The 26,448-nt window shown below is 41.1% G+C and overlaps 2 protein-coding genes and 1 long non-coding RNA gene across 11 annotated transcripts in view; 2 read left to right on the top strand and 1 right to left on the bottom strand.

Moving 5' to 3' along the window:
- The window catches only part of LOC135098871 (protein lin-54 homolog), a 73,828-nt gene extending 54,628 nt beyond the window's left edge, over nucleotides 1–19,200 (top strand). Inside the window, exons 1-16 of one of the 6 annotated variants that reach the window (XM_064001266.1) lie at nucleotides 624–1,525; nucleotides 8,091–8,246; nucleotides 8,737–8,905; nucleotides 9,090–9,292; nucleotides 9,723–9,956; nucleotides 10,330–10,518; nucleotides 11,242–11,361; nucleotides 12,763–12,858; nucleotides 13,086–13,214; nucleotides 14,186–14,356; nucleotides 14,628–14,798; nucleotides 15,035–15,204; nucleotides 15,437–15,674; nucleotides 15,841–16,040; nucleotides 16,519–16,697; nucleotides 16,996–19,200. In XM_064001266.1, coding sequence (XP_063857336.1) covers nucleotides 8,097–8,246; nucleotides 8,737–8,905; nucleotides 9,090–9,292; nucleotides 9,723–9,956; nucleotides 10,330–10,518; nucleotides 11,242–11,361; nucleotides 12,763–12,858; nucleotides 13,086–13,214; nucleotides 14,186–14,356; nucleotides 14,628–14,798; nucleotides 15,035–15,204; nucleotides 15,437–15,674; nucleotides 15,841–16,040; nucleotides 16,519–16,697; nucleotides 16,996–17,012 — 2,436 coding nt within the window. In that variant the 5' untranslated portion in view covers nucleotides 624–1,525; nucleotides 8,091–8,096 and the 3' untranslated portion in view covers nucleotides 17,013–19,200. Of the gene's footprint in view, nucleotides 1–623; nucleotides 1,526–2,424; nucleotides 2,722–8,090; nucleotides 8,247–8,736; nucleotides 8,906–9,089; nucleotides 9,293–9,722; nucleotides 9,957–10,329; nucleotides 10,519–11,241; nucleotides 11,362–12,762; nucleotides 12,859–13,085; nucleotides 13,215–14,185; nucleotides 14,357–14,627; nucleotides 14,799–15,034; nucleotides 15,205–15,436; nucleotides 15,675–15,840; nucleotides 16,041–16,518; nucleotides 16,698–16,995 lie in introns of those variants that run through there. The other 5 variants (XM_064001268.1, XM_064001265.1, XM_064001269.1 and 2 more) reach the window with 5 other exon arrangements.
- LOC135098879 (THAP domain-containing protein 5-like) lies at nucleotides 1,577–7,243 on the bottom strand. Its single transcript, XM_064001287.1, has 6 exons — nucleotides 7,206–7,243; nucleotides 6,429–6,748; nucleotides 6,092–6,095; nucleotides 4,658–4,925; nucleotides 4,208–4,371; nucleotides 1,577–1,589 (listed from the first exon to the last, which is right to left on the bottom strand). The coding sequence occupies exons 1-6, from the start codon at nucleotides 7,241–7,243 to the stop codon at nucleotides 1,577–1,579; spliced, it is 807 nt and encodes a 268-aa protein (XP_063857357.1).
- A 4,230-nt stretch (nucleotides 19,201–23,430) lies between the features above and the next one.
- Nucleotides 23,431–26,448, top strand: part of LOC135098865 (uncharacterized) — a 42,563-nt gene continuing 39,545 nt past the window's right edge. For 3 of the 4 annotated variants that reach the window (XR_010267460.1, XR_010267461.1, XR_010267459.1), the window contains exon 1: nucleotides 23,435–23,449. This is a non-coding gene — a long non-coding RNA (uncharacterized LOC135098865). Of the gene's footprint in view, nucleotides 23,450–26,448 lie in introns of all 4 variants that reach the window. The other variant, XR_010267462.1, reaches the window with a different exon arrangement.

Raw genomic sequence — 26,448 nt, 5'->3', positions numbered from 1 at the left:
TCCTTCCCTTCTCACCTCCTCGATAACAGTAATGAGGGAAGAAGTAATTAAAACATGAGGACTTTCCCTGTCTGTGTGTGTGTGTGTGTGTGTGTGTGTGTGTGTGTGTGTGGAAGTGAAGGAAATGACTCCACGCAACTCCACTTCCTTCTCTTCTTTCTCTTCCTCTCTCCCTCAATCTCTCTCACATTTCCTTCCTTCCACTTCCCCTCACCTCCCTCATAAGGCTTTCTCCCTCCCGACTCCCCTCTCCCCCTTTACCCCTCCTTTCCCTCTTCCCAATCACATCTTCTCCTTCCATCACTTCCCTTCTCATCAGTTTTTCTCGCTTCTCTCTTCTACCATTTTCGCTCTCACATCCCAAATATCCTCTCTTCCTCATTGCCCTTTCTTCCTTTTCTCATCTTCTCATTAGCCCTCTTCCTCCTTCTTTTCCTCCTGTAAATTAATGTTCCTATCTATAATGATAAAACAACAATTAAAATTCTCATCAATAAGAAATTAAGTGAAATAAGAAGTAGTTTTTATGCTCATGAAGTAAAATACAAACTTTCCTTACGAGATGATATTACAAAACTTAATTAAAATACAGATAGAGAAACGGAGATGGAAGAAAAGTGTAAGCAAAACCTGTAATTATCTGTACCTGAGGGGACCTAATGGACGCTCACACCTGTTCACCTGTCCTATTAACCTAACTTATTCTATCCACTTGTCCTATTTAATCCACTTGTATCATTTTCTTGACCTATGCACCTGTTCTATCCTTCTGTTCTGTTCTGTTCACCTGTCCTATCCACCTGTCCTGTCCACCTGTTCCACCCACCTGTGCTATTCTGTTCACCTGTCCACTCATTCACCTTTATGAGTAGCGGGGCCTCTTCTTCGGTGGCTCCTCATCATCATCTTCTGAGCGCACTATGATGACGCTGTCCTCTTCCCTACACAGCCTCAGGTTCAGGCTAAAGGGGATTGAGAACAGTTTTAAAGGAGTCGAGTCTGAGGTTAAGTGAATCGAGTCAGAGTCAAAGGACACCGAATCTGAATTTAAGGGAGTCGAGTTTGCGTTTAAGGGGGACGAGTCCGAGTTAGAGGGAATCGAATCCGAATTTTGAGGAATCGAATCCGAATTTTGGGGAACTGAATCCGAAGTTAAAGGAATCGAGTTTTCATGTGAGGGAGTCCGATCGCCCATCACGCCGCTGGACGAGGAAAGGAGACTGATCCACCAGGCCACTCCATTGGGCGGCCACTTCACTGCGTTACTCCACTGCCCCACCAGCGCCTGCACGCCCTCGGAGGAGACGTACCAGACCCGCGTAGGTCGCCACTCGGCCCAGTCGTCCCGCCTCTGGAAGAAAACCATATACCCCTCATCCTCTGACCTCATGGGCCACGTCGGGGGGGAGATGGTCGTGGAAGAGGACGAGGGCGGTGAGGTATTCGAGTCCTCAGAGAAAGAAGTGGACCTGGTTCTCTTTGGCATGTTGGTTTTCAAAGGACTCGTCAAAGTGTTGTTCTGAAGGTGAATGTTAAAGTAAAACGCTTCTTTATACTTTGTTTCTCCACATTTTCTCTACACTAGCTGGCTGTCGTGGTACAGGAGAGTGTGGGTGATAGCTAGTCTAGTTTTCCCTAGTCTGTTAGGGCTGAGACGGTGCCTCCTGATGAAGGACTTTTGGATTTGGCATTTGGGAACCGTTACCCCGAGTGGATGCCCTTCCTACCCTCGGACCGTAGCCAGGATTCGAACCCGTGCGCCTGATGACCACTTGGCCCCCAAAGCGCGCGCGGTTCCACTGTACCACGGCGGCTCCCCTTTTTTTTCTTTTTTTTTTTTTTTTTTTTTTTCAGTGCCTCCTTCACCCCTCTGCGTCTCACCTTCTACAGCAGAACCCTTCATTATTTACCAGTCTATTTTTCTGTATCTTGCTAGTTGTCTGTCTGTCTGTCTATCTATCTTTCTTCTATGTCTGTCTTTCTAGTTGTATGTCTGTCTACCTCTTTATCTATCTATCTAGAGAGCGGAAGTAGCTAAGAGGACCGGGAGATGAGGGGGTAGGTGACGGGAGGGAGAGAGTGGATGGAGGTAGGAGAGATGGGGAGAGTGAGGAGCAGAGGAGAGAGGAACGGGGCACGAGAAAAATGCAGGGAGATGATAGGCTGTCGTTGAGTCACCAGAGAGCGGACAGACGAACAAGAATAATGCACAATAAATTACTCCACAACAAAGACATCAACATTGACCTTACTATCATCCCCGCATTACATTACACAACATTAAATATGCGCTGAGTCAGTGAGTAAGTAAGATAAGGTGAGGAAGTATGAATATTTTAAGTATTATCCTTCCTCCGGCAACGTGTACCTTTTGTCTCGACTGAAGCTTCGAAACACTAATTAAAACTCACAACAGCTCGTCTTTCCCACCTATACACACTCAAAAACTCACCTAAACCTCACTCAGATAACCACTTCACCCTTATATTCCACCTACAGCACTTCATGATCCTTAGTTGCATTGAAATCGCCTGTAGAAGACTCACGCATCTGGTTCGCGCACATTCCGAACAAATGACGCAGTACCAAGGCCACATTCCGTTCACTTTCCTTCCTGCTCCTCACCGCGTGTGTTCCTGACCCTGTGCTCGTATTATCGCTAAATTCCCGCATCATCCTGCCTCTCCCAGCGATGGTCGGCTGTTTTACGTGTAGTGTAAGGTATAGTGATGTTGCCCTGAGTTGTTTTTTGTCAGTGTAGAGTATCTAGCATGCAAGTATTAGGGGTTTAAGTGAAGGTGTCTCTCTTTCAGATAGGTATTCCAGCACTGTTCTATTTTATATTGTCTTCCTCCTCTGACACATGCCAAAATGATAATCACTCCCAGTGTTGTTGTGGATCAGGGATGCTGTAAACTTTCCAATGACCCAGCTGTGACCACACTGAATGTTTCCATTTGTGACTCGCAGTGCAAGGGGCCAGTCACACCCTGCCCTCTAAAGACAACTCTCTCCCTTCACACAACTCTACATGTACCTAATATGCAGACACCCTTCACTCAGAATTCAAAATTTATGATGGTGGCTCTTACACAAGCTTTGGAGTCCCTGTCTGGGAAGGAGACCACAAATGTCCCCAGGACGGACTCTTCTTCAGGTATCGAACTTAAGTGTCTTGACACCCTACTCAACTTTTTCTTCATTAATTTATGCAGCATTTGCCGCCTTATCTAATTTTCAATCTGTAGAACACCACCTCCCCTCTAATAAGCCTCATCTTTTCGTCACCAAAATGCAGGTGTCTGAGCCAACTGACAGTAGCTCCTTCTCTGTTCCCTCCTATTTTCTCCATACTCATTTTAATCCAGAGCTGGATGTTGCATCTTTGTAGGCAATGACATAACTTGCTCTTGTATCCATGCTTTTCATCCTCCTCCTCCTCCTCCTCTTCCTCTTCCTCTTCCTCATCTTTGTCCTCCTCCTCCTCCTCCTCCTCCTCCTCCTCAACATCGACATGATGCTACCTTCTAGATAGCTATCTTCTCTTCTTCATTGACTCTCAACTGTCCCCTTCTTCTACACTAAACATCTTCAGTCTATCCTTTACTTATAATATAAACTGGAAACTTTGTCTTATTTCTAGCTAAAACAGCTTCTATAAAGTTAAGCCAGTTTTTTTTTCTTATCTCCTCCAATTGCTGATTCTGTACAGGGACCTTATCCATCCATGTAAGGAGTATGCCTTACATGTATGGGGAGTTCCACTCATAACACTGTAACAGACTTTGCAATCTCTCTCTCTTTTTGCCACAATATTGTGTCTCTTGCCATCTTGTACCACTATTTTCATCATTGAGATAGGAAGGTTGGAGTGGCCCTGAGCCGCGCGGGCAGTACTGGCAGGAGGAAGCCACCGCTCTCCCCCGTCCGCCATATTGATGTGGGAGCTGTCACTTACCAAGCATTTTTCTTGTACCCCTTTTTACACTGTTTACACTCATTTATAATATGCTGCCGTGTCAAATGAAACTACTGTGTTACTGCTACCCATATATTGTATGCCAACATGTCCTTATAACTAGATATTATAGATTATATACATAATCACATTCCACTAAATAATACTAATTTGTTCATCGTGGTTCTACTTTTGACCCCTTTACGGGAAATCAGTCTTGCAGTAAACTGTCTGGCTGCATATCTGTACCTGACCTGCAGATAGGTCTCGGCTACAGCCTTGATTAGTAACACGACATGATTAGTGACAGGCTCACTGTCTAACATGTGTTGTGCCAGGCTGGAGAAGACAATCCTCTCCTGGAACTCAGACAGTACAAGTGTTACAATGTTGTGCCAAGCATGTGTTGACAGCTTTGCATATGGTTGGTCACTACACAGTAACACTTTCTCTCTGAATTTCCTTTCACACAGAAGGCAAATGGCAACAACATCTCTGGATGGAAGAGAGGTGGCCTTTATTTTTAACTGAGATTAATCCGTGAGTCGCATCCAGATGATGGCTAAATAGAGCATTACAACACGACTCACAATTTAAAAATCTCTTAAGCTTTAAACTGACAGACCCGGCTATATAGCTAACGATTTTGTCAGAGTAAGGAGAAAGAACACAGGCAGAAGCTAAGCTTTTGCTGCCCACCTCAGATTCCTTGTTTTCATCAGTTACAACAGCCTCTAGAACTCTGCTTTTATGAAGGGAATGGTTGATGACACTGCTAGAAGGTACACTTGCATTAGGAGCCTCTAAATAGTGACTCGAGGTGGTGAGGATCGGGACAGACTCTAAAGGCATACAATTCCCACGACTTACTTCTTGTATTTCAGAGTGTGTCAACACCCTCTTGTAGGCAGCTAAGAACTGCCGAGCAGATGGATTGTTATTGAACCCTCCCTTACTTCTTATCATGCTGAAAAACAATTCAATATGGTCCTGACTCATCTTATAAGTTAAAAGATATTCTAAGACTGGTTTTGGAGAAGTAAGCAACATTTCATTAATCTTTTCAATACTTTTGCAACATACAAGGAATCCAATAAAGCCTGTTTTTCTTCTGGACCTAACAACTGGCAAATTATCACGAGGCAGTGTTAGGGCCAACAGATACTCTTGGATTTCTGTAAGGAATTGCATTACCTCAGAATTATTATCTGCTTGCAAAGGGCGTTTCCAGCCGTAGCTACATAAATTCCTAGAATTCATGATGTCAAACAGTGCATTAAAAGCACGTATGAAATTTATTGTTCCTTGGCAACCTTGGAATCCTGGTATTTTCTGATCTAAGCAAAACTGAAGAGAGTCAGCGACAGACTCACTAAGCAGTTGTACAGCCAACTTTACATTCATTGGCTTCTTTAAAAAGTCAATGTGTGCAGCTCTCAACTTATTCCCGAGATGTAGACCTTCCTTTTCCTGCAACTTATGAAGTCTTTTAATAAATTCCCACTCAATAGTGTTACCTTTCCCATCCAAAAATGTGCCTAGGTTGCCAAGGGAATTCCTAACTAACTTGAACATGTGACATGGATCAAGCAAAGCACAGACTGGCTTGCCTGTCGAAGGATGACTGAAGTGCGACTTAATATTATGAGGTTGTAAACTGCAGCCAAGATGGGTTAACATGCTTAAATTAGGAGCAGAACCATCACAAGTAAGGGACACAATATTTACCCCAACTGAATGAAGTTCACTTAATGCCTGCAAAACTAAATTACTTCTTTCAATGCCGCCAAGTCCATTTATCAAAAAATATCCAACTAGCACCTTAAAAGCAGACTTATGTGACACTACCATAAGAGTAAGTGCTTCCTTGGCCACAGGTAAGCAGTCATCGTCAAGCTCAGTTCCCATGTCTATAAATCCATGATATTTATTTCCATCCCACTCAACTTCTTGACGTATAGCCATTTCATCCATTATTAGTGAAAAGACACTGTGGTTGTCTGGGGATGACTGAATTTGTTGCTTGAGTGCACTGAACGCTACATTTGTGAATCCTGGTTTCACCTCTACAGTGTTGTACCATTTTCGTAGTGTTCGTGGGTGAGGGAGGCAGGTGTCAAAAGTTTTCCTTACGAATCTATAAGCATTTGGAGAGTAGAAATGCAAAGTGAGAGCAAAACTTTTCAAGGTAGGAGAATACTGAGCAAGCAAGGGTTCACCGCTATTCTTAGCAACCTGTCTTTTCACAAGGTCACTCATTCCGCCAGCACATGACTCTAAAACTGTCAAACTATTTTCACTTACTAGGTTTTTTTGTTTCAATGCACTGATCACAGAACACAATTCGGCATTTTTTTTCTTGAGTCGTCTTGTTTTCTGATGCAACAGTTTAATTTTTTTCTAGACTTCACGAGTTGTGTTTCTGTTTCTCCCAGCTTCCTCTTTAGCTGGGCTTTGGTTGGTGACTCACCTGAGTTTGTTTGCACAGGATTTTCCGGCACAGCTAAAGTAGAATTTCCACTATCTTGCACTTCTTGTGGGGCAGGATCACAGAGAGGGCGAGATTTGGGAGGTTTCCTTTTGCTTGTTTTTTTCTGTAAGTGTGAAGGGAAAGCCTCAAATATGCTGGGAACAACACTATCTCGCAGCCTCACGTAACACAAGGACGTCCTGTCGAAATCATCAGGTCTAAAGTGCTTGGAGCAGAGCCGTGCCTGTTTGCCTGGGGTGTAGTTGTCTCTTCGTATAGCTGCAAGCCATTCCTTTCTTCTGCTCGGGTCCTTTGGTAGCCTGTAAACATGTTCCTAACACTGCGATCAAATAATCAAAGCGCCTATTTCCTGTGCGTCAGTCTTCATTATGAAAATCATGCACACTTCCTAGAACATCATATATATATAAATGAATATATAAATAACTTACTGGTGAAATGTAATGGATGGATCAGATTTTTTGTTCGCTTGTTCATTGCACCCAAATGCAACACAGGTAGTCGGCATTTCACACCACGCACGGAGCAACACTCCTGTCTTTACTCTCTCTATACGAGAGCTCTACTGAATTATTGACTGAGAGAGTATGTGTAGGTCGACTTGGATCAAGACCTGACACTCCTTAATAAGCACCCTGACACAGGCTTAACTCGAGCTAACCTGACTCATCATAGCCCAACCCATACGGACCTGACTCTCCTTAGTAACTATGGGACCTCATCCCAACCCCAACATAAAAGAGGGGTCATACATACATTCCAACATAGCGAAATACTTCCATGACGTGTTTCATCTCTGCCCTGCAGTTGCTGCCTATCCTACGACAATATGGCTGCCTGACAGTTGGGTGGCTTCACCCAGGACGCCTGAAGGCCACTCCAACCTTCCTATCTCAATGATTTTCATGCTAACTGCTCTTCTGATCTTGCTAACTGCATGCCTCCCCTCCTCCTGCAGCCTCACTTCATAAAACTTTCTACTTTCTCTCATCCCTATTCTATCCACCTCTCAATTGCAAGTGTTAACCAATATTCTCAATCATTCATTTCTTTTTCTGGTAAATTCTGGAACTCCCTTTCTACTTCTGTCTTTCCTCCTTATGACTTGAGGGAGGTTTTGAGACACTTATCCTCCAGTTTTCATGATCATTTCTGACTGTTTAGGGACTGGCACCTCAGTGGGCCTTTTTCTTCTAACTTTGTTGCCTTTGGCCAATGCACATCCTACACACACAAAAAAAATCCACTTTTGTAGATATCCAGACTTTCTCCCACTTTCTCCCAATCTGAGAATGGTTCCATCACATTTTACTGACATGCCACACATTCCAAGTGCACTTTCATTGCTCTCACTGTCTGTCCTATTCACCACAGCACCTCCCGAACAATAACATGCATCTTAAAGATGTATGAGATCTTGTAATTTATTCAGCCATATTGGCAATAATGCACCCTTTGACTTGATTGGAGTTTAGAAGTGTTAGTCACATGATGAGTTGGGAAGGTGAACAAGTGTTAGTACCTATCTGTACAGAGCCTGAGCTACATTTGTATCTATATTTATCCAATTTATCCCTTTGTTTGGTAGTTGGTGTGTTTGTGTGTGACATCGCCAAAGATTATGATCCTGCTCATCCACAGACAAAGATGGCAGTGAGGGGGGGCAACACAGTGTTCATTGATGCCTCGGCACTTGGGGAGCTGACGAGCCAGCTGACGTCCCAAGACCTAGAGAGTCTGGTGGGCAACATCCAGCCGGCAGACTTGGAGGCTCTGCAGGAGGCAACTGAGGGTCATGTGAGTATTACTGCTTACAGAGGCAAGCTTTCAGATTTCACTTATTTTTGGTGTATTACTAGCAGTAGTCAGAGGATGCTGGGGCAGTGATGTAGGTGAGAGGAAAACAGGTTCTTTTCAATGATTGTGGTGGCAAAGTGTGTTGAATATTTTGTGAAAGATAAGTTGCCAATAGAAGACATGATTGAGATCATAAGGAATTAGATACAACAAAAGCCTAAGGACTGGAGAGATAGATTGAATACAACCAAAGTTGGGTATTGAAATCCTGTACTAGATCATTCTCAATTATTTTTTACTAGACTTCTCAGAAGTTGACATTTCTAACATTTCTAAAAACTGGCAAGTGATCAAGGTTATTGTATTTACCATGCTGAAATCCTGCACGCCAAGAAGTATTATAATTGCTATGCATTATACACTATTCTTAGACAGTGATCCCTTAGTGTTGTTAGTGATCCCTAACTATTACTCTACTTGTTTATCCCAGGTGGTGGACACTCCTGGAGTGCTCATCTCTAATGGGGTGACAGTGGGCAACATTGTGGAGGTGGAGGGTGGAGAGAGCGAAGTGCTGGAAGAGTCTCAGCAGCTGGACTCCCATGCTCACCACCAGCCAATGGAAGTGGACACCCTCACTGACCATGACCAGGTCATTGGTGAGTATCAGCTGCAGATTTGTCATGGCCATACAAGGACAGAAAAATTAAATTTATAGTCCTTTCAAGCACTTGTACATAATTGTGTGTTGGCCTTGATCTCTATCCACAGGAGGCAATATCAGGGAATGTATCACTCACTATTGTCTGCTGTGTGTTACATACTTTTGGTTCTCCCGCACAGGTGAAATGGACATGCTGCAGCAGGGTGGTGAGCTGATTGGCATGGCAGGAGAGGAGATGTCCACAGGCGGTGAGGCTGCCACCACCTCGGCTCTGCTGGCTTCTGTGTCTTCGGGTGACTCCTCTTCCTCCCAGATAGTTTCAGAGACGCCACAGCTCATAAAGAGCAGCTTGGGCCAGTTTGTAGTTCTGCAGCAGAACCAGGTGAGGCTACAGCTGCTTCTGTAGTGCTACTGTAGTGTCTTATTTATTCCTACTATCTTTTCATTGTACCCTTACTTGCAGTAGTCTCCCTGTTTTTTACATTATGGCTAGATGTTGCAAAAGGTGACAGAAACACATGAATGTAGGGACTAAGGATGCCTTCTCTGTACTTTTATTCCATCATTTATATTAGGTGTGGCAGCTTTTCTTTGCCATCTCAATACCAATATAATGATGTGTATATCAGTAGATCCAGGCTGGACCTGTCAGGTATTGACTGTACATTTTATGTAGTAGTAGTGTGGGAATTACAGCACCCAACAAATAATGGAGAAATTTCTGAATGTTTTATCGAAATTAGTAATATTTCTCAATGAGACGGAACTCGGGAGTAAAAGCAAGGTGACCAATTTTTACTTATATATTTCAGCAGAATAACATCTCTATTGGTTCCATGGCCAACCGAATCATCACATCGGGCGGCCAGGTGGTGAGCACAGTGTCGGGCCCTAGCAGCAGCAACAACAGCAAGCTGGTGGTGGTGAACACATCTCAGCTCAGTGGGGGAGTGAGGCAGCAGATGGTGGTCACCTCGCAGGCCCACCCAGTGCGGACGGTGCAGTTCAAGCAGTCATCGCAGACCCAGTCACACAACAGCAGTGGTGTGAGTGGAAGCCGTGTTTTAGGAGAGTGGTCTGTAGTCTTTGAAGTGTTCCCTTTAGCTCTAGATGGAAAAAGCTTCATAACAGGATACATAGTGATAGAGATAAGCTATATAGATATATAGTTAATGCAGGGACTTGTGGTTTGTTGATTCTTGCACATACTCTGGAAGTACAGCTTATTAGTCAGGACTTTTATGTACTAATCTTTAAAATGTTAATGATGATTTCCTGTACCCTTTTATGAAGAATGTGAATCATAACTGATTGACCATAAACCCTCTTTGGTTTGAGAGCATATAGGACTTGTGATGATGTAGCTGTGAAAGAAACGTTTCCAACTGACATGCTGACATGCCTGCCTTGCCTGTGCAGACGGTGACCAAGGTGATCACCAGCAGTCAGGCTGGCGGGGGCATGAGCAACATTGGGAGCCAGCAGGTGCGCCTCATCACCAGCCAGAGTGGTAATACTGCAGCCTCCCCTGCCAAGCTGACCTTGCAGCAGGCACAGCATGTGGGCCTCTTGCCATCCTCCAAGCCACAGGGCCAATCTCCAAACAAGGTCAGGAAGGAACACTGGTGAACCTGAGTTTTGTCTTGATGCAGCATCTCTCTCTCTCTCTCTCTCTCTCTCTCTCTCTCTCTCTCTCTCTCTCTCTCTCTCTCTCTCTCTCTCTCTCTCTCTCTCTCTCTCTCTCTCTCTCTCTCTCTCCAACAGAATGACACCATCACCCTGCACTCATTTTCCTCTATTTGATGAAGTAGACTTAGCTAAGATGAAGATCAGAGCTAGATGTAATTATGGTAGGAATAATAATAATAAGGTGATTAAGGGATATCTCCAGAAAAAGTGAGGCATCAGAAATCCCAGAAAGGTAAATGGAGTTGTGGTGTAGCTCCAGCTTCCCTCTCAAATGCCATCAGAAAAATTGAACAGAATTCTGGATATCATTCTGCAACTACAAGAAGCTATGTTGGTAATCTTTAGAGGTCTGAAAGTAGACAGGGAAAGAAAGTGTAAAGATGAATACAATTAAGGAGACATTCCCCAATAAAGTGTGAGGATAGATTGTTAGAATATATGAGAGCAAGGACAAGAGAGTGGTAGGACAGTAGAGTGCAGGGATGAGGTGCATGGACAGGTGCAGATGGAGACTTTTGCCATGGCCATCCACATCCTGTAAGGGAATTGCCAGAAACAGGCATCTCTGCAGATTAGATTCGAAGAAAGAAGCTCCGTGCAAGGAGGAAGATACCGGTTGTTAATGTAGCCTCCGTTCAGCAGATTGTTGTGCAGCGGGTGAGTATGGGTGGAGTGTCCCCTTTGAAGAGTCCCAATAAGTTGGTCCCTGTGTCCTCCAAGTCACCCACCAAAATTGCCCCAGCCCCTCCTTCCACACAGGAGGTGGGTTGTCCGGCAGTGGTTGCTTTCCTCCCTGCTTGTCTATAAGGGGCTGCCGTTATTGTGTGTTTCATCAGCAAGCTCCGGCCTTTGTCTTGTTTGTGCTTCTTTAAGTCTTATTTCTATATTTATGCTATTTTCTGTACTGTGAATATATTTTTCTTATTGGAGGTTCCATTTTAAAAATATATATGATAAGAATTATGAATCTTTAGGTGAGATGTCACAGAGAAAAGCTATGTGCATTTTCATGAAGGGATGGAATATTGTGCATTATTAGCCAACATATTACAAACAAGGCTTTACATGCAGGATGGGCAGAAGCTATTGTGCAAACTCTTATACATAGGAATACAAGATTTAAGCAAACTTCTATCTGTAATTCCCTACATAAGTTGTCATTGTTAATTATCAGTTCAGCAACATTACCATTTATCCCTCTAAACATTGTTATGGTGCAGGATTGTGTGTTGCTTGGCTATGAATGGTATGAATGGCTGCCTGTGACTGGTGGCTAAGTGCCAGCCATCCTAAAGTGCAGTTAATAGTGTAATCATTTGTTGAATTTTCTAACCATCCTAGAAACAAGTTATGTAAACATCAAGTAGAGAGTCGTCAGTGGATGCATCCAACATTCATCATTATTTATATTGCTTCTTCATATTTGAGGAGTTGAGATTAATATTTAGGTATGTCATGCTTCCATATTGCACGATCTTGTTTTTTTCCCTAATTTTTCAAGTAACTAGACTTATCTTCTCAGACTTCAATCATGGTTTATTTTTCCATTTTTAAAAATTTTTAGTAACTTTGGTAAATCACATCTAATAAGGAACAAGGAGGCAGCGTTTCATATGTTGTGCCAGCTGTCCATCTTGTCCATGTCATTTGCTGCCGGTGACCTCTGTTTCCCTTGTGTACTAATTTTGTGACAGCCACCTTGGTACCTCTTCTTGTAATCTACTGCTGTTCTCTGGGTCTGTTAGTCTTGTGATGACTTGCCGCATGTTGATCTCGATGGTCACATCTCGTCTCTCATCTGTCAGGGTGGTGATAGCTCATGTGTTTGGTTTCTTCTTGGTGATTCTTGGGTTACAACAGATACACTAAAATTATGACTCCCTTAGGTCATCTAAGAGATTATAATCTGTATCTACATATATGTAAAAATGAATGTGTGAGTGACTTCCACTCGCTCTTCATTATTAGAATGTATGCTGTGTGTACTTTTTTCAGCCAGGAATTCATCATAAATGTTGTCATCCAGCAATTTCTGTATTTCACAAAATGTTGCCCTCACTTAATACTTTGTTGACACAGAAGGACTATCTGATATCCTGTGTATTCTCATGCTAACAGTTTAACTGAGGTGCTTAGAGTTGTATCTGGACACTGTCTTTGCAGATTTTAACTCAAGTGAGCAGTGGTGGAGCTGTGAGGAACATTCTTTCAAGTCCTCAGAAGATTGTCATAAAGAGCAATATTCCTCAACCTGGACAGGTGAGTAGTGTTGTGTGGCTGTGCTTGTTTCATTATGGCAATGTTTGCAGCACCATGAGGGAAAGTTGAAGCTGTGAAAGAGATGTGCATGTCAAACTGGGACAGGGATGTAAATTAAATTATTTGTAAGAGAGAGAAATGTAAGTTTTGAGTTGATAGTGGGAAAGGGAGAGTTGGGAGAGTGATGTGCTGTTGAAGGGGAAGCAAGTGTCTGGTGTCTTCCTTAGGGGACAGTGAGCACCGTCCGGAGTGGCCAGATTGTCACTTCTGGGGGACAGCAGGTCATCAAGATTCCAGCCAATCAAGTGCAGCAACTGACAGCACAGCAGCAGAATGTGCAAGTTCTCTCCAATAAGGTTTTTATTTTTTTTTATTTTTATTAACTTTTTAATTTGATTTTTGTTGGTTGAATAATTAGTTAATGTAGGAATGGCACAAGAATCAAGAGTGTGTAATGTGGTAACAAGCTGTCTGAATGGGGCATGTGCAGTGACAAGATGGGTGGCTGAGGTCAATGAGAATGTGTATGAAATGTGGCATGAGCAAGTGTGGATGCTGTATAAGTTGTGGAGTGGTGAAATGGGTGAAGAGGAACACACAGACATGGTATGGTTATATTGAGATGAAGAGCAAAGAGTTTGTAAAGAAAGTGCATATGAGTGAAGTTGAAGGTGGTAATAGGAGGGTAAGGTCACTTGAAAGATGGAAGAATAAAGTAATGGTGTGCATGTGTGAAAAAGATGTTAGTACAAGCTAACTGCTTGAACAAGCAATATGTGTGGATAAGGAGAGGTGGAGGCTTGCCTTCTGTGGCCATTCTCAGCCATTACAACAGCATAGTTAATGTACTGATGTTTGGTGTCATATAAATACCTTCAAGAATAACAGCTTCAGTTCAAGTTTGAATGTTTAGATTATGATGCCCCTTGATATGTTTGAAGGTGTGTGATCATGATGTAGCTAGGGATCAATTGTGTGACCCCCTTGCACAGGATGGTAGTTTGCCCTCCTTTCCCTCATTTCTAGTTATGTGATAGTATATGTGGCTTCTAAACAGAATTGTCTGTTTTAAGCTTGAATACTCTCTTGTAACTCTGTAATCTCTTCTCCTTGCTTCCTCTTCTTTTCATATCCATCAACTATTCAAGTTGATCAAATATAGAGTAGGACATCAACTATTCAAGTTGATCAAACATAGTAGCAGCAATAATAATAATAATGATAATAATAATAATAATAACAATAATAATAATAATAATAATAATAATGATAATAATAATAATAGATAATGATGTACTGCTTTCTGATTGCTTTGTATGTGCTTCAGATGAACTATATTCCACTAGTGAGTCCTGGAGTTGGTGGAGGAGGAGGAGGAGGAGGAGGAGGAGGCAGTGCCACACTCATACGCCCAACACCTCCCACCAACAAGCCCATTGCTCCTGCTGCCTCTCAGCCCATCAAAATTAAGGCTATGCCCATTGCTCCCAATCAGACTGTAAGTTTGACTTTGCTCTTACTGTTATGATTACCATGCTGTGATGGCAGTGTTGGTATGGTATGTAGCAGTACACATGGCAGGTAACTAGCCATGGGTAGGATGGTTACAGTACTGTATACTTGGCATGCACCTCTAGTTGAAACTAATTCCCCCTTTGAAATAGTAGAACCAAATAAATGATGAGTTGGTGTACATGTAATTTTTTCTCATGTTGAATTAAATTGCTTCAAGTAAGTTCAGTCTTAATCCCCTCACCACTCCTATGCAGGGGAAGAAGCAGCGGGTGATCATCCCAGTGTCCGGCTCAGGCTCGTCCAATGTGTCGGGTGGGATGCCTCAGACCAACCAGACCCTCCCAGCCTCTGCCCTGCCCCCAGGAGTCCTTTCCAACACCCAGCCAGGTTCAGTGGTTATGATCCCAGCTCACTACATGTCACAGGTACCTTGGTGCTCACACTGCAGTTGTCACTTACACCAAGCTATCATATTAACACTTAGGTGGCAGGTGACATACTGGTACATCCTGCTTTTGGTGGACCTGGTATTTGGGAGATGTTTTATTGTGTGTCTGTAATTTCTGGTGCATTCTTCATCAGGAAGAAAACAACAACAAAATATTTCAAAATTGTTACCTAACATAGGATAAAGTTTAAATTAAATTCTGCTATGTTACAGCTTCAGTCAAACACTACAAGCAACAGCACAATTCAAGCATCAAACCAGATTCCTCCAGGAACCATCATCCCACACACCACAAAGCCACAGCCTTCTCGCACAATCATTGATGCAAATGGGATCAGACCAAGAAAACCTTGCAACTGTAAAAAGAGCCAGTGTCTTAAATTGTGAGTATTCTTGCTTACTTTAAAAAAGCTCCCCTCCACCATATCCTCTTCATGCCTTCCTTCTTGACATCAGAACTACAAAAAAGCTCATTGAGTCCTTTCCTATCAATACACCGGTACCCAATTTGAGAATGTATGAGTAAACTGTTTTCCCACATTGGTGGTTCGTCAGCATGTGGCAAAATGGAGGCTATTTTGCATGTACTTAAGTGACCTTTTCTTTCTTCCTTAGATACTGTGATTGCTTTGCAAATGGAGAATTTTGCAACAACTGTAATTGTGCAAACTGTTTCAACAATTTAAATCATGAGGAGGATAGACAGAAAGCAATCAAGGCATGTTTGGATAGAAATCCCCAAGCTTTCCGGCCAAAGATTGGCAAAGGTGGAAGCGATAATGAAAGGAGACACAACAAAGGCTGCAACTGTAAGCAGTCTAGGTGCCTGAAGAACTACTGTGAATGTTATGAGGTAAGTGTATTTTTATGGATTATTTTTAGTAAATGCATAGGTGGTATTTGTTTTGTTGCTGTCAATATTTTGTAGATACAAAAGGCATCTTTTACCTGCCACAAACAAAATATATAGTAATTACTTGCACCATTTTATCATTTAACTAATATGTGATTATTTGCAGGCCAAGATCTCATGCTCCAACATGTGCAAGTGTGTGGGCTGCAAGAATGTGGACATGACACCAGCACCGGAGAGGAAGGGACTGATGCAGCTGGCCGAATGTGCTGAAGCACGGGTCAATCAGCAGAAGGCCGTTAAATCAAAATTACCTTCATTCTCACATCACTCGCCCAATAAAATGATTCTTCCTACCACTTCAAAGTAAGCATTACTTGAGTACTTCAAGACAAATTTTAAACCTAAGAAATGTTGGCCCACTTGTAGCAGGAAAAGAGCATCTGAGGAGCCATAGTAGTTTTTGCAGGATATCAAAGAAGCCATGAAGTTGCTTTGGTAATAGAGCTATTGATTTAATCTTTTCATAAATACCATACATCTCTTAAAAATTCCAGTTTGTGGTAAGATAACTATAAGATGACTTATAGCACATAACAAACAGTGAGATAAACAGTCCTCAAGAAGAATTTGTCACAAGTTTCTATGAACACAATGTCATTTGGGGAAGAAAATTCAAGCAGAAAAGAAAGATTCTAGAGGATGTGTGAAAGTAACAGAGAAAAAAATGATGAAAATGATAATTTGTGTTATTTATTTAATTTATTTAATTTATTAATTTACTTATTTACTTATTTATTTATTTGTTTTATTTTTTTTATCTATTTATTTATTTTTTTTGCAGATCTGGTTACTATCGAATGAACCAGGAGGTGGTGGAGGCAACATGCCAGTGTATGCTAGCACAGGCAGACAAGGCAGAGGGAGCCTTGGTGTCAGCTGCTCAGTTGGAACAAACTGTCATCTCGGAGTTCTCACGATGCCTAATGCAGATCATTGGCAGCTACACGTCACGATCTAGAGGTCAGTGAACAGAGTGCTTCGTCCCTGACTCACCTTTTCCGTGCACTGCTGTACATTTCTGTTGAGCACCACATTACACCTCATGCCATTAACATTAAACTGTGAAGATATGAAGATTGTATGGTTGTGTGTGAGTAGTGCTTTCATGCATATCTTTTCAGTTTTAGTTAAGCTAGATAAATACATGGCCAGATACATTGAGAAATACATAAGTAATAGTGGAGATACACACAAAAATTAAATAATAAAGTATTGCAGTGTTTTTTGTAAACTAATGAAGTGGTTTGTTCTCTTTCAGGGCTGGGTGACACGTAGCAACAGTAGAGCTTCTCAGTTGTATATATATTGAAATTTTATCAAGTCATGTATATAGTCTGGAGTGAAATGTATATTTTCTTGTTTCTGCATTAGTCTGAGAAAAGTTTGTGTTTTTATTTTGATCTATATTTATAATTTGTCTTGTAATTAATTTGAGATAAATTCCTACTCGAATGTAAATTGTAGATTATTGCTCAGATTGTTGCTTTCGTCACCCTCCTTACACTTTTTTTTCTCTCTCTCCTCATAGAATTCCCTTCCAAATTATATATAGTTTGTATTTTATATGTGTAAATTTGGTTATGAGGAATGTATGATTTCAGAAAGTGTTGTCTTATACTCCTTAATGCTGGGGTCACCTGAATATATTGAGAAACTGCATACGGTATGCAATGATAAATATAAATCTGTACCTGAGTCTGCACCTGCAGTTCAAATGTCTTTTTGTTTATATGTCTGTTGCCAGTCTTTCTATCAGTCCATATATCTTTTTAAGTAGTACTTTTTATTATTGTTATTATTATCATTATTATTGTTATATTATTTAATTATTTATCTATTGATATTATAGTTTTTATTTTTTTATTTATTTGTTTTTACATATAAGGGTAAAAAAAAAACTATGTTAAAGAGTGCACTTAATTGCCAGTCTGAAAGTATATGTACTAAAATCCTGAGGAGTATAGCCTCTTTACCATTGGTTTTGACACTTCTCTTAGAAGTGTTTGAATCTAGGTTTATTGTAAGAAAAGTCTCCATTAGTGCCTTTTTTACACCCAGTCCCTGATTTCATGAGAGATGAAATTTCAAGTTGGTACTCAATGTAGATATCATCAGCCTACAAAAGTCTCCCCTTACCTCCTCTACTCACCTCTGCTGGATGCCAGTCTTTTCTGGGTCACTCCAATGAAGCTTCTTAGTTCATTTCATTGTCTACATCTTTATCTTACCAGTATGTTTACTGTCTGTTACTCTAATTATCTAATATCCATCCATGTTATGTTGTGTTCTGTTCACATCCACTTTTTTCTTTTTAATGTCAAAATGTTTTCAGCCTTAGTCTACTTCTCTGTCAGTAATGCCTTCTTATTTCTCCATGTTACATCAAGCAATATTTTCTTCATTCCACTTTGAGCATTCAGAAGTTTTTGTTCCTGGGTTTCTTAAGGCTCCAGGTTGCCAATAAAAAGCGGATGTTAAAATTGGCAGAGCATTGTGATGATAAACTTTTCTCACATAGTTGCTATTCATGGTAGTGTTTTGTTTAACAAAAAATACTCCGTCCCTCAATCTATATTCTTTGGATTCTTTTCATGAATAGGATTAAAGATCTAGATCAGAACATGAGCATTTAATACTGAAAATTTACTTCTGAAATTGGTGAAATCTCCAAATCCCTTTTTTTCAGAAGTTCAGGCGTTTTAGAAATTAGAAAGATATGGGCACACTGACACCACATCTTTCTTGGAAAAGCTGAAGTGGAATTTGTTCCATACATATACTTGTTTTTATTCCCTTCAGTGAGTCTTCAAGATTAATGTTGGAGGAGCAGCCTAAAGAAGCAAACTTAAAGTGGTCATTTAAATTTTTACATGACAGTTGTGCAAGGAGTAGAGTGAAGTGAGTGAGTACATGTTTATGGATTAGTAATCATTAAAGCTTTCATACAGTGAAACATATTTTCATAATAATACTTTTTCACTGATCTACTCTGGTATTTCTATATTTGATTTATCTGGCAGCAATGCATCATTCAGCAGTATAAATCTGGAGTGTAGGAAAGATGAACTCCAGCTTTCAGAGGCACCAGACAATTATCTGTTTTGTCTTGGCAAGTGCTGGAGAAACATGTGTTACACTTGTGCCATTTTAGATGAATGAGAGACTCATTCTAGAGGAGAGTTATGCACTGACCTGTCTCAGACTACTATTCCTGTCAATTACACCAAGATGATCAAGAATCACAGTTATGAAAAGTAACAAACAATCCATGTCTATCTGGAAAGAGGCACCATAATAAAGGGAACTTCATCTGCATATTTGATTCCTGCAAGTGTGTCTTGAGACAAAGCTCTTTAGGTGGACCTTTCTTATTCATTGTGATAGCAGTGTTTGATTATTACTTAAAGTATAAGTATCATCCTCTGAAGTGTTTTAAAACAAATAAAAATAGCACTGAACTCAATGCATTGATATTATTTTGTGTATTTCAGTAGTATGTTGATATGGCAGGTCATTTTCCCTCACAAGAAATGCTCCCAAAATGAGGCACAAAAGTTTCTAGTTTTTGTTCTCATCAGTGTCAGGTGTTGGATAAAGAGCCTAAACTGCATTTTGCTAGACAGTTGATCAATTCCTTGTTTTGCTGAAAAAAAATAATAATTGCCTGCAAATATGTTGTAATTTGCCAGTCAGATGAGCACAGCCATGTGTCAGTGTTCATCACTAGTTTATATCAATCTCTCTCTCTCTCTCTCTCTCTCTCTCTCTCTCTCTCTCTCTCTCTCTCTCTCTCTCTCTCTCTCTCTCTCTCTCTCTCTCTCTCTCTCTCTCTCTCTCTCATTATATAAAACAGCACTTCTAGGAATGATAAGGAAAGTAAATTGATGGTTTACATGCAGTCCTGTTTTGTATCAGTAATGTATTCAGGGAACCCCAGTATTCATAACTTTATTTTGTTTTATTGTGCATTATAATGTTATTTCAAGTAATATATACATATATATAATATTTTACATTATTATATAAGTATTAATGCCTGACAGATATTTTTTATAACTTAACAAGATTCTCTTCATGCTTAAAAGTCTTCATTCATGAGTTTCCACATTGTTCTTTCCTTTGCTAATAAATTTTGAGTTTGACAGCTAAACTTATAATTCAATAACCGTGCCTAGAAATTATAGTGCTTTTTACTGGATGCTGTGCAGAATGAGAAGCTGTGTTCATCATTATTATCATCATAAGTGTCTTGCTTCCTTCTCAGGACCTCAAAGTGGGACGTTTATAACTAGTGTGAACAGGAGGCGCATCCATTCCCATACATTATAGTTTATGCCACATCATATCTCCTATTTGTTCCCTACTTGCCATCCCACTCTTCTGGAGTGTCCATATAGTAATACACATGGACATTGTCCTAAACGGGTTTTCTTATCTCACATTTTGTTATCAGTTATTAACCTGATTTAAAGCTTAAGACTGAAAAGTAATTTCTCATTTGTGTCCTTAGTTCCACTTAATGTACTCAGTTAGGAGCGAAAGGATAAAGTAAGTGAGCTAATTAATGTGAAGTTAAGCCAAACTATCTCTTTTCTTATTTTATTTTTTTTATTCTATTTGGCACTTGATTCACTCATAAGCAGATTTCATGGAGTAACTATAATCCATCCCAATCACTGACAGTATGCAGTTGGTTGGCCAGGCACAAACAACTATAGATACACTTGGATAAACTTGCTGGTCACTGCGGATGGTAATACTTTATAAATTTTCACACAAATAAAATACCTTTACGTAAACTGTACTGTAAAAATAGTGACATGACTCGGGTGTTATTTAATACAGTGGAAAAAAAAAAAAAAAAAAAAAAAAAAAAAAAAAATATATATATATATATATATATATATATATATATATATATATATATATATATATATATATATATATATATATATATATATATATTATATATATATATATATATATATATATATATATATATATATATATATATATATATATATATATATATATATAATATAATTTATATAATATATATATATATATATATATATATATATATATATATATATATATATATATATATATATATATATATATATATATATATATATATATATATCAAATCAAAGAAGAATATTTATATCAAATCGAAAAGAAATCAAAAATTTCTTTTCGGCCTCCTCCTTCGCAGACATGACGATCCTGTCTCCTCGTCAGTCACCTGCGAACTAAACAGTTTGATCAAAATTTTGACAGGAGCCCATACACGCATCAAAAATTTGACGACTCGTCAAAAAATATCAAACAGATTTGATCAATCAAAATTTTGCTTCAAATCTTTTTTTGACATCAAAACGTCCTACACACACTCAAATTTTGCATCAAAATTTTGATATCAAAATTTTGATGCAAAATTTTGACGCTTTTTTTGAACGTGTATGGGCCCCTTAAGGTAGGCGCACACTTGTTCGCATCGTACGGACGGCACGCATCGTACTCATCGGATTGTTTTTGGGGTCAGCGCACATTGGTCCGCATCGTACGGACGGCACGCATCGGACGGATCGGATTTTCTGCGCATATTGTCGGCATTGGACCATTCACCACCCGCAGTTGTGAAGCTGAGCTCTCTCTGGAAGGACATACTCCATATTTTTCTAGTGTATAAAGTTGTGAAAATGTTGAACAGTGATAGTGAAGAGGAAGAAATTGTAGTGGTTAGCTGTTTGCTGGCAGAAGAAGAAGAACAGGAAGTTAAAAAAAGGAAAACATGGATTCACAACATAAACAGGAAAAGGCTGGAATTTGGAGAAAAATCTAAAAACAGTCAGTGAGTTAATATAACATTATATATTATGTATAAGCAAAGCATAGCTATGCAAACAGAAAAAATAAAATAAATACCGAAGAAGGTTTGCATCCGACCGCGACGGCGCTCTGGCTGCAACTGACGATGGGGTCGCACATTTGCCGGCAAATGCCGTAGAGGCCATCCGCATCGTTCGTACGCATCGGATTGAATGCTCTTTCGGGGATCCTCGTCGGCATTGCCGATGTCCGATGCGTACGACGCGGTCAAATGCGCGCAGACCCATTTGAAATAATGTAAAGAATACTAAAATCCGATGCGTACGATGCGTGCCGTCCGTACAATGCGAACAAGTGTGCGCCTACCTTTATGGTACGTGCACTGAGAAAGGTGGTTTCCCCGCGTGAGCAAGGCTTTCTAAGAAAGACTTGGCACACGTGTGTAGCATACACGGTGCCGGGTCATGGACAGTTAAAAGTCGAAATGTGTGAAAGTGGAATTAATCTGTCACTCGAACCGTAGAAAAAACACTTATCTTCAATTAGAGCCTTTTAAATGTAGAAGTCTTGTTAATCTGTCACTAGAACCGTAAAAAGACCCTTCAAAAACAATGTAGCTTCAACTAGACCTTTGGAAAATAGAAATCATGATAATCTGTCATTAGAGCCGTTAAAAAAAAAAAAAAAAAAAACTTAACAACCCATGTAACTTAAACTAGGTCCTTTGAATGTAGTGGAGGTGCGGCACAGAAGTCTTTCAGAATAATGGTCGTGGAGCTGCGACACTGCCAGGTAAATGATTCAAGAAGTTAGTTGTTTGCCGTATGACCCGATGCTATTACTTGCTTTGGTGACGCCAGATTAACACTGAAGGCCGTATTCTTAATCTTAAGGAATCGGCAACGACCTGATGATGATGATACACACACACACACACACACACACACACACACACATTTTCCTACCATCTACTGCGCTTATAGCATTTCATCTGTTATATTTGTTTATTTTTGTAATTTAATTTTCTGTTATTTTTCAATTGAGTGTTGTAAGGGCTTCCCACAAGTAGACTCTACTTACCTTTCAGCTGGCTTATCCACCTACTATCTCTAATAGTGCCCGTCCCTTATGCCAGGACGCAGGGCTCCCTGTGCACTCCATCATTACAGATTCACTCTATCCCTCGTGTTTGCGTATACCTTTCTCTTCCTTCCAGTGAGGTAGTCAGCCTGAGGGTCCTGTATTCAGCACATCTTTTGTCGTGTTCTATAAATTTGCACTTTAATTGCAGCCCCTTAATTTCTTAACCACTGTATAGATGGCACAATTCATAATGTATATATTAATGTAATGTAATGTGGCAACGATTGTGGCAATATTCTATTATGATAACAAATTAAGCCAACAAAATCTTTCACTCACAAACGTTCATGTGGACCGTGCAAGAGAGTGGAACCTCTCACGTGGCTAGTCGGGGGTGGTGAGTGATGCGTCTCACCACCAGGTGCTCGACACAGGGCAAGAGAGGCCTTTCATCACCATCCTGCCGGTGCGTGAACGCCTCAATTACCATACTATTCGCACACCCTCCAAGAGGGGAGTGACTCGCAAACTCTTCCCAGAGTGGAGAATGAAGCGAGATGTGGCAACCTTAGCAACAGGTGACTATATAAGAGAAATAATACGAGCCTCAGTCTCAGTCCACACTGGCGGCAGCTTCCAGCTTCAGGCGGGACAGTTGGAGCTCTCGGGTTGAGACGGGCACCAGGGGAGCGAGCCTCTGACGCGCGCCACACCGCCCCTCGCAAACACCACCCGCGCCTCCCTCACACCCTCGCCGAACACAACAATACCCCAACGGCAGCAGTGGTTTTGTCCTTGTGAGTACAAACTAAGGCTTGTGTTTGTACATATTAATTACTGATTAATAGGATATAAGGCAAGAAGGAAAAATTTTCCTGTTTTATTATTATTATTATTATTATTATTATTATTATTATTGTTTAAGTTTTATTATAATCGAAAGAAATGCGATGTCACTGGTAGTCGCGAGAGTTTTAGTGATACAGGTACAGCTTCAAGAACACACACACACACACACACACACACACACACACACAGAGCATCCATCGACTCACTCAACCGACCTAACCACCCAACCACCCATTAAACTCCAGCCCGATCTCCTACACACACACACACACACACACACACACTGTCTACCCACTCACCCGCTCATCCACGTAGCACCCCGCCTTAGCAGTCTCCCCCAAACACATGCAGCCCCGCCCACTCCCCACCACCCACACGCGCCTTACGCAGGTCATTCCACCGCTGCGTACGGTGCCCCGGTCAGGCACGGGTCCCGTCTCAGTGGTCGCGTCATCTTACTGGGAAGAAAATAGAGGAGGTACAGAGGTGTCCCTGTCAGTACTCCCTTCTCGTGCGTCAGATGTCACTATCACTCCTACTACTGTTACTGTTACTACTGCTACTACTGCTGCTACTACTACTACAACCACCACCGTACTGCTTCTGCTGCTGCTGCCGCTAAAACAATAACAACAACAACAAGAACTACTACTACTACTATTACTACTACTACTACTACTACTACTACTAATATTACTACTACTACAACTACTACTACCACCACCACCACTACTGCTACTACTACTAGTACTATTACTATTACTATTACTATTACTACTACTACTACTACTACTACTACTACTACTACTACTACTACTACTACTACCACCACCACCACCATCACCACCACCACTACTACTACTACTACTACTACTACTACTACTACTACTAGTTTTATTAATGCCACTGCCACTACGTGTATCTCAATTACCACCGTCACCACCATCATTACCGCTACCTTCACTACTACTATCACCACCACCACCACCACCACTACCAGTACTACTACTGCCACTAACGCAGCCAGGACCTCTAGCACAGAATCATAATAACGAAGCTAACAAAGGGTCTAGCGGGCGGGGATGATCTGTGCTGGCGGCTCAGTGGATGGTAGACGAGACTGGCAGGGATGACGGACTGGGGTGTGGCTTAGCTTGAGAGTCTAGTGGGCAGGGTTTGGTTTGCTGGCGGCGTGGTGTCTTGGTGGGCAGTGGGCTGATGTGTCTGTGGGATGGTGGATCACTGGGGCTGGGCTGGATTAGTGAACTTTTGTGTTAGACTGGGTATTGGTAGGTTGGTGGACTGAAGGACTGGTGGGTTTGTGGATTTATGGGTAACTGGAATGGGGGGACTTAAAGTATTATTACACCTGAGGACTGATGACTGTGTAGAGGTACGAGTAAGCTGCCAGGCGGTGAGTGGAGGTTTCACCAACATAGTAGCGACACTACTTCCCTTTAGAGGCAGCACGTCAGTTATAAGTAGTCTTGACATACGCACATACATACACACAGTCCTCCCCTTCACAGAGAGCACACTGATTTAAGTTAGTCTTCACACACACACACACACACACACACACACACACGGTCATCAGTCTCGCTGTCTTCGTTGCAGCCTCGTCTTTATCAAAAACCTCTTGCCTTTGGTCTTGTCTTGTCATGTATCACTGAGCATGGCGAGCTTCACCGCGGTACTCCAGCGTGCTATTCTTGAATGCTGCCACCCAGTCGTCGGGCAAAAGGCAGGAGGAAGACGGAGGCAATGATGGATAGAGAAAGATCACCGATTTTACTTCTTTTCTTTGAGTGACTGGTGACTTCAACTAGTGATCGTTCTCCGCCATTCCTTCGACTTGGCCTAACAAAGACTGATTTTCCGACTGGCTTAATGTGATGCAACAGTGATGTCATATGTCGCTAAGAGAGAGAGAGAGAGAGAGAGAGAGAGAGAGAGAGAGAGAGAGAGAGAGAGAGAGAGAGAGAGAGAGAGAGAGATATTGAATAAAACCAGTGTAGGTCGTGACACACTTTAATTGATGCATAATCCAATACTTTGAAAAAAGAAAGTTAGATTCCATTTTTCATCTCTTGCTTTTCGGATTAATCTATGTAGAGAAACATGCAAATTTATGAATGGTGCATATTCATGAGTCATCTTAATCTTTATCCTCAGTTTTCTGTTACAATCACCCGTTATTCTGTCACTTTTACTAATAGCGCGCTATGTAACTCACTTTATACCCTTTTGGATGTAAGAGGGGCTCTGGCAAAGGGAGATAAAAGAAAGACAACAACCCCACTGAGGTGCCAAGCCCTACCTTCCGTAACTAAGTATTTCTCCCTATAGGCTACATTCAAATAGTCGGAGGAAGGACATTTAATTCCAAACAATAAGGAACAGCTGCATAACAAGCTTACCCCCGAGGCTTCCTGAGCTACCTAACTTGATCTTCTTACTTACTTTCTGAGTAAAAAAAGAGGGAGTGAAAAAGTAGAGAGCACGTACCATATATATATATATATATATATATATATATATATATATATATATATATATATATATATATATATATATATATATATATATATATATATATATTTTTTTTTTTTTTTATTTCTTTTTTAAGAGATGCTACTTTCTTTATTGATTAAAAAGGAAGCCTCACTAATATCCTGGCAAGGCGGACTGCTATTCTCATTGGCTGACCAGGAAGCCACGTTAACTCTTGATTGGAGGATGTGGAAATACGAAAGAACCACTCAGCTCTTGGGAAATTTGTCAATAGGGGAAACCAGCCGCGGACAAAGGGACGAGTGTGGGCGTTGGGAGGGAGGGAGGGAAGGCAGGGAGGGAGGATAGGTTGGAGGGTGGGAGGGCAGGAGAGAGAGAGAGAGAGAGAGAGAGAGAGAGAGAGAGAGAGAGAGAGAGAGAGGAGGGGGGTGCC

Source organism: Scylla paramamosain, unplaced genomic scaffold, assembly GCF_035594125.1.
Source record: "Scylla paramamosain isolate STU-SP2022 unplaced genomic scaffold, ASM3559412v1 Contig89, whole genome shotgun sequence".
In the NCBI taxonomy this organism is placed as follows: domain Eukaryota; kingdom Metazoa; phylum Arthropoda; class Malacostraca; order Decapoda; family Portunidae; genus Scylla; species Scylla paramamosain.
The sequence above is the reverse complement of the archived record's forward strand: the minus strand, read 5'-3'. Positions and strand labels throughout refer to the sequence as shown.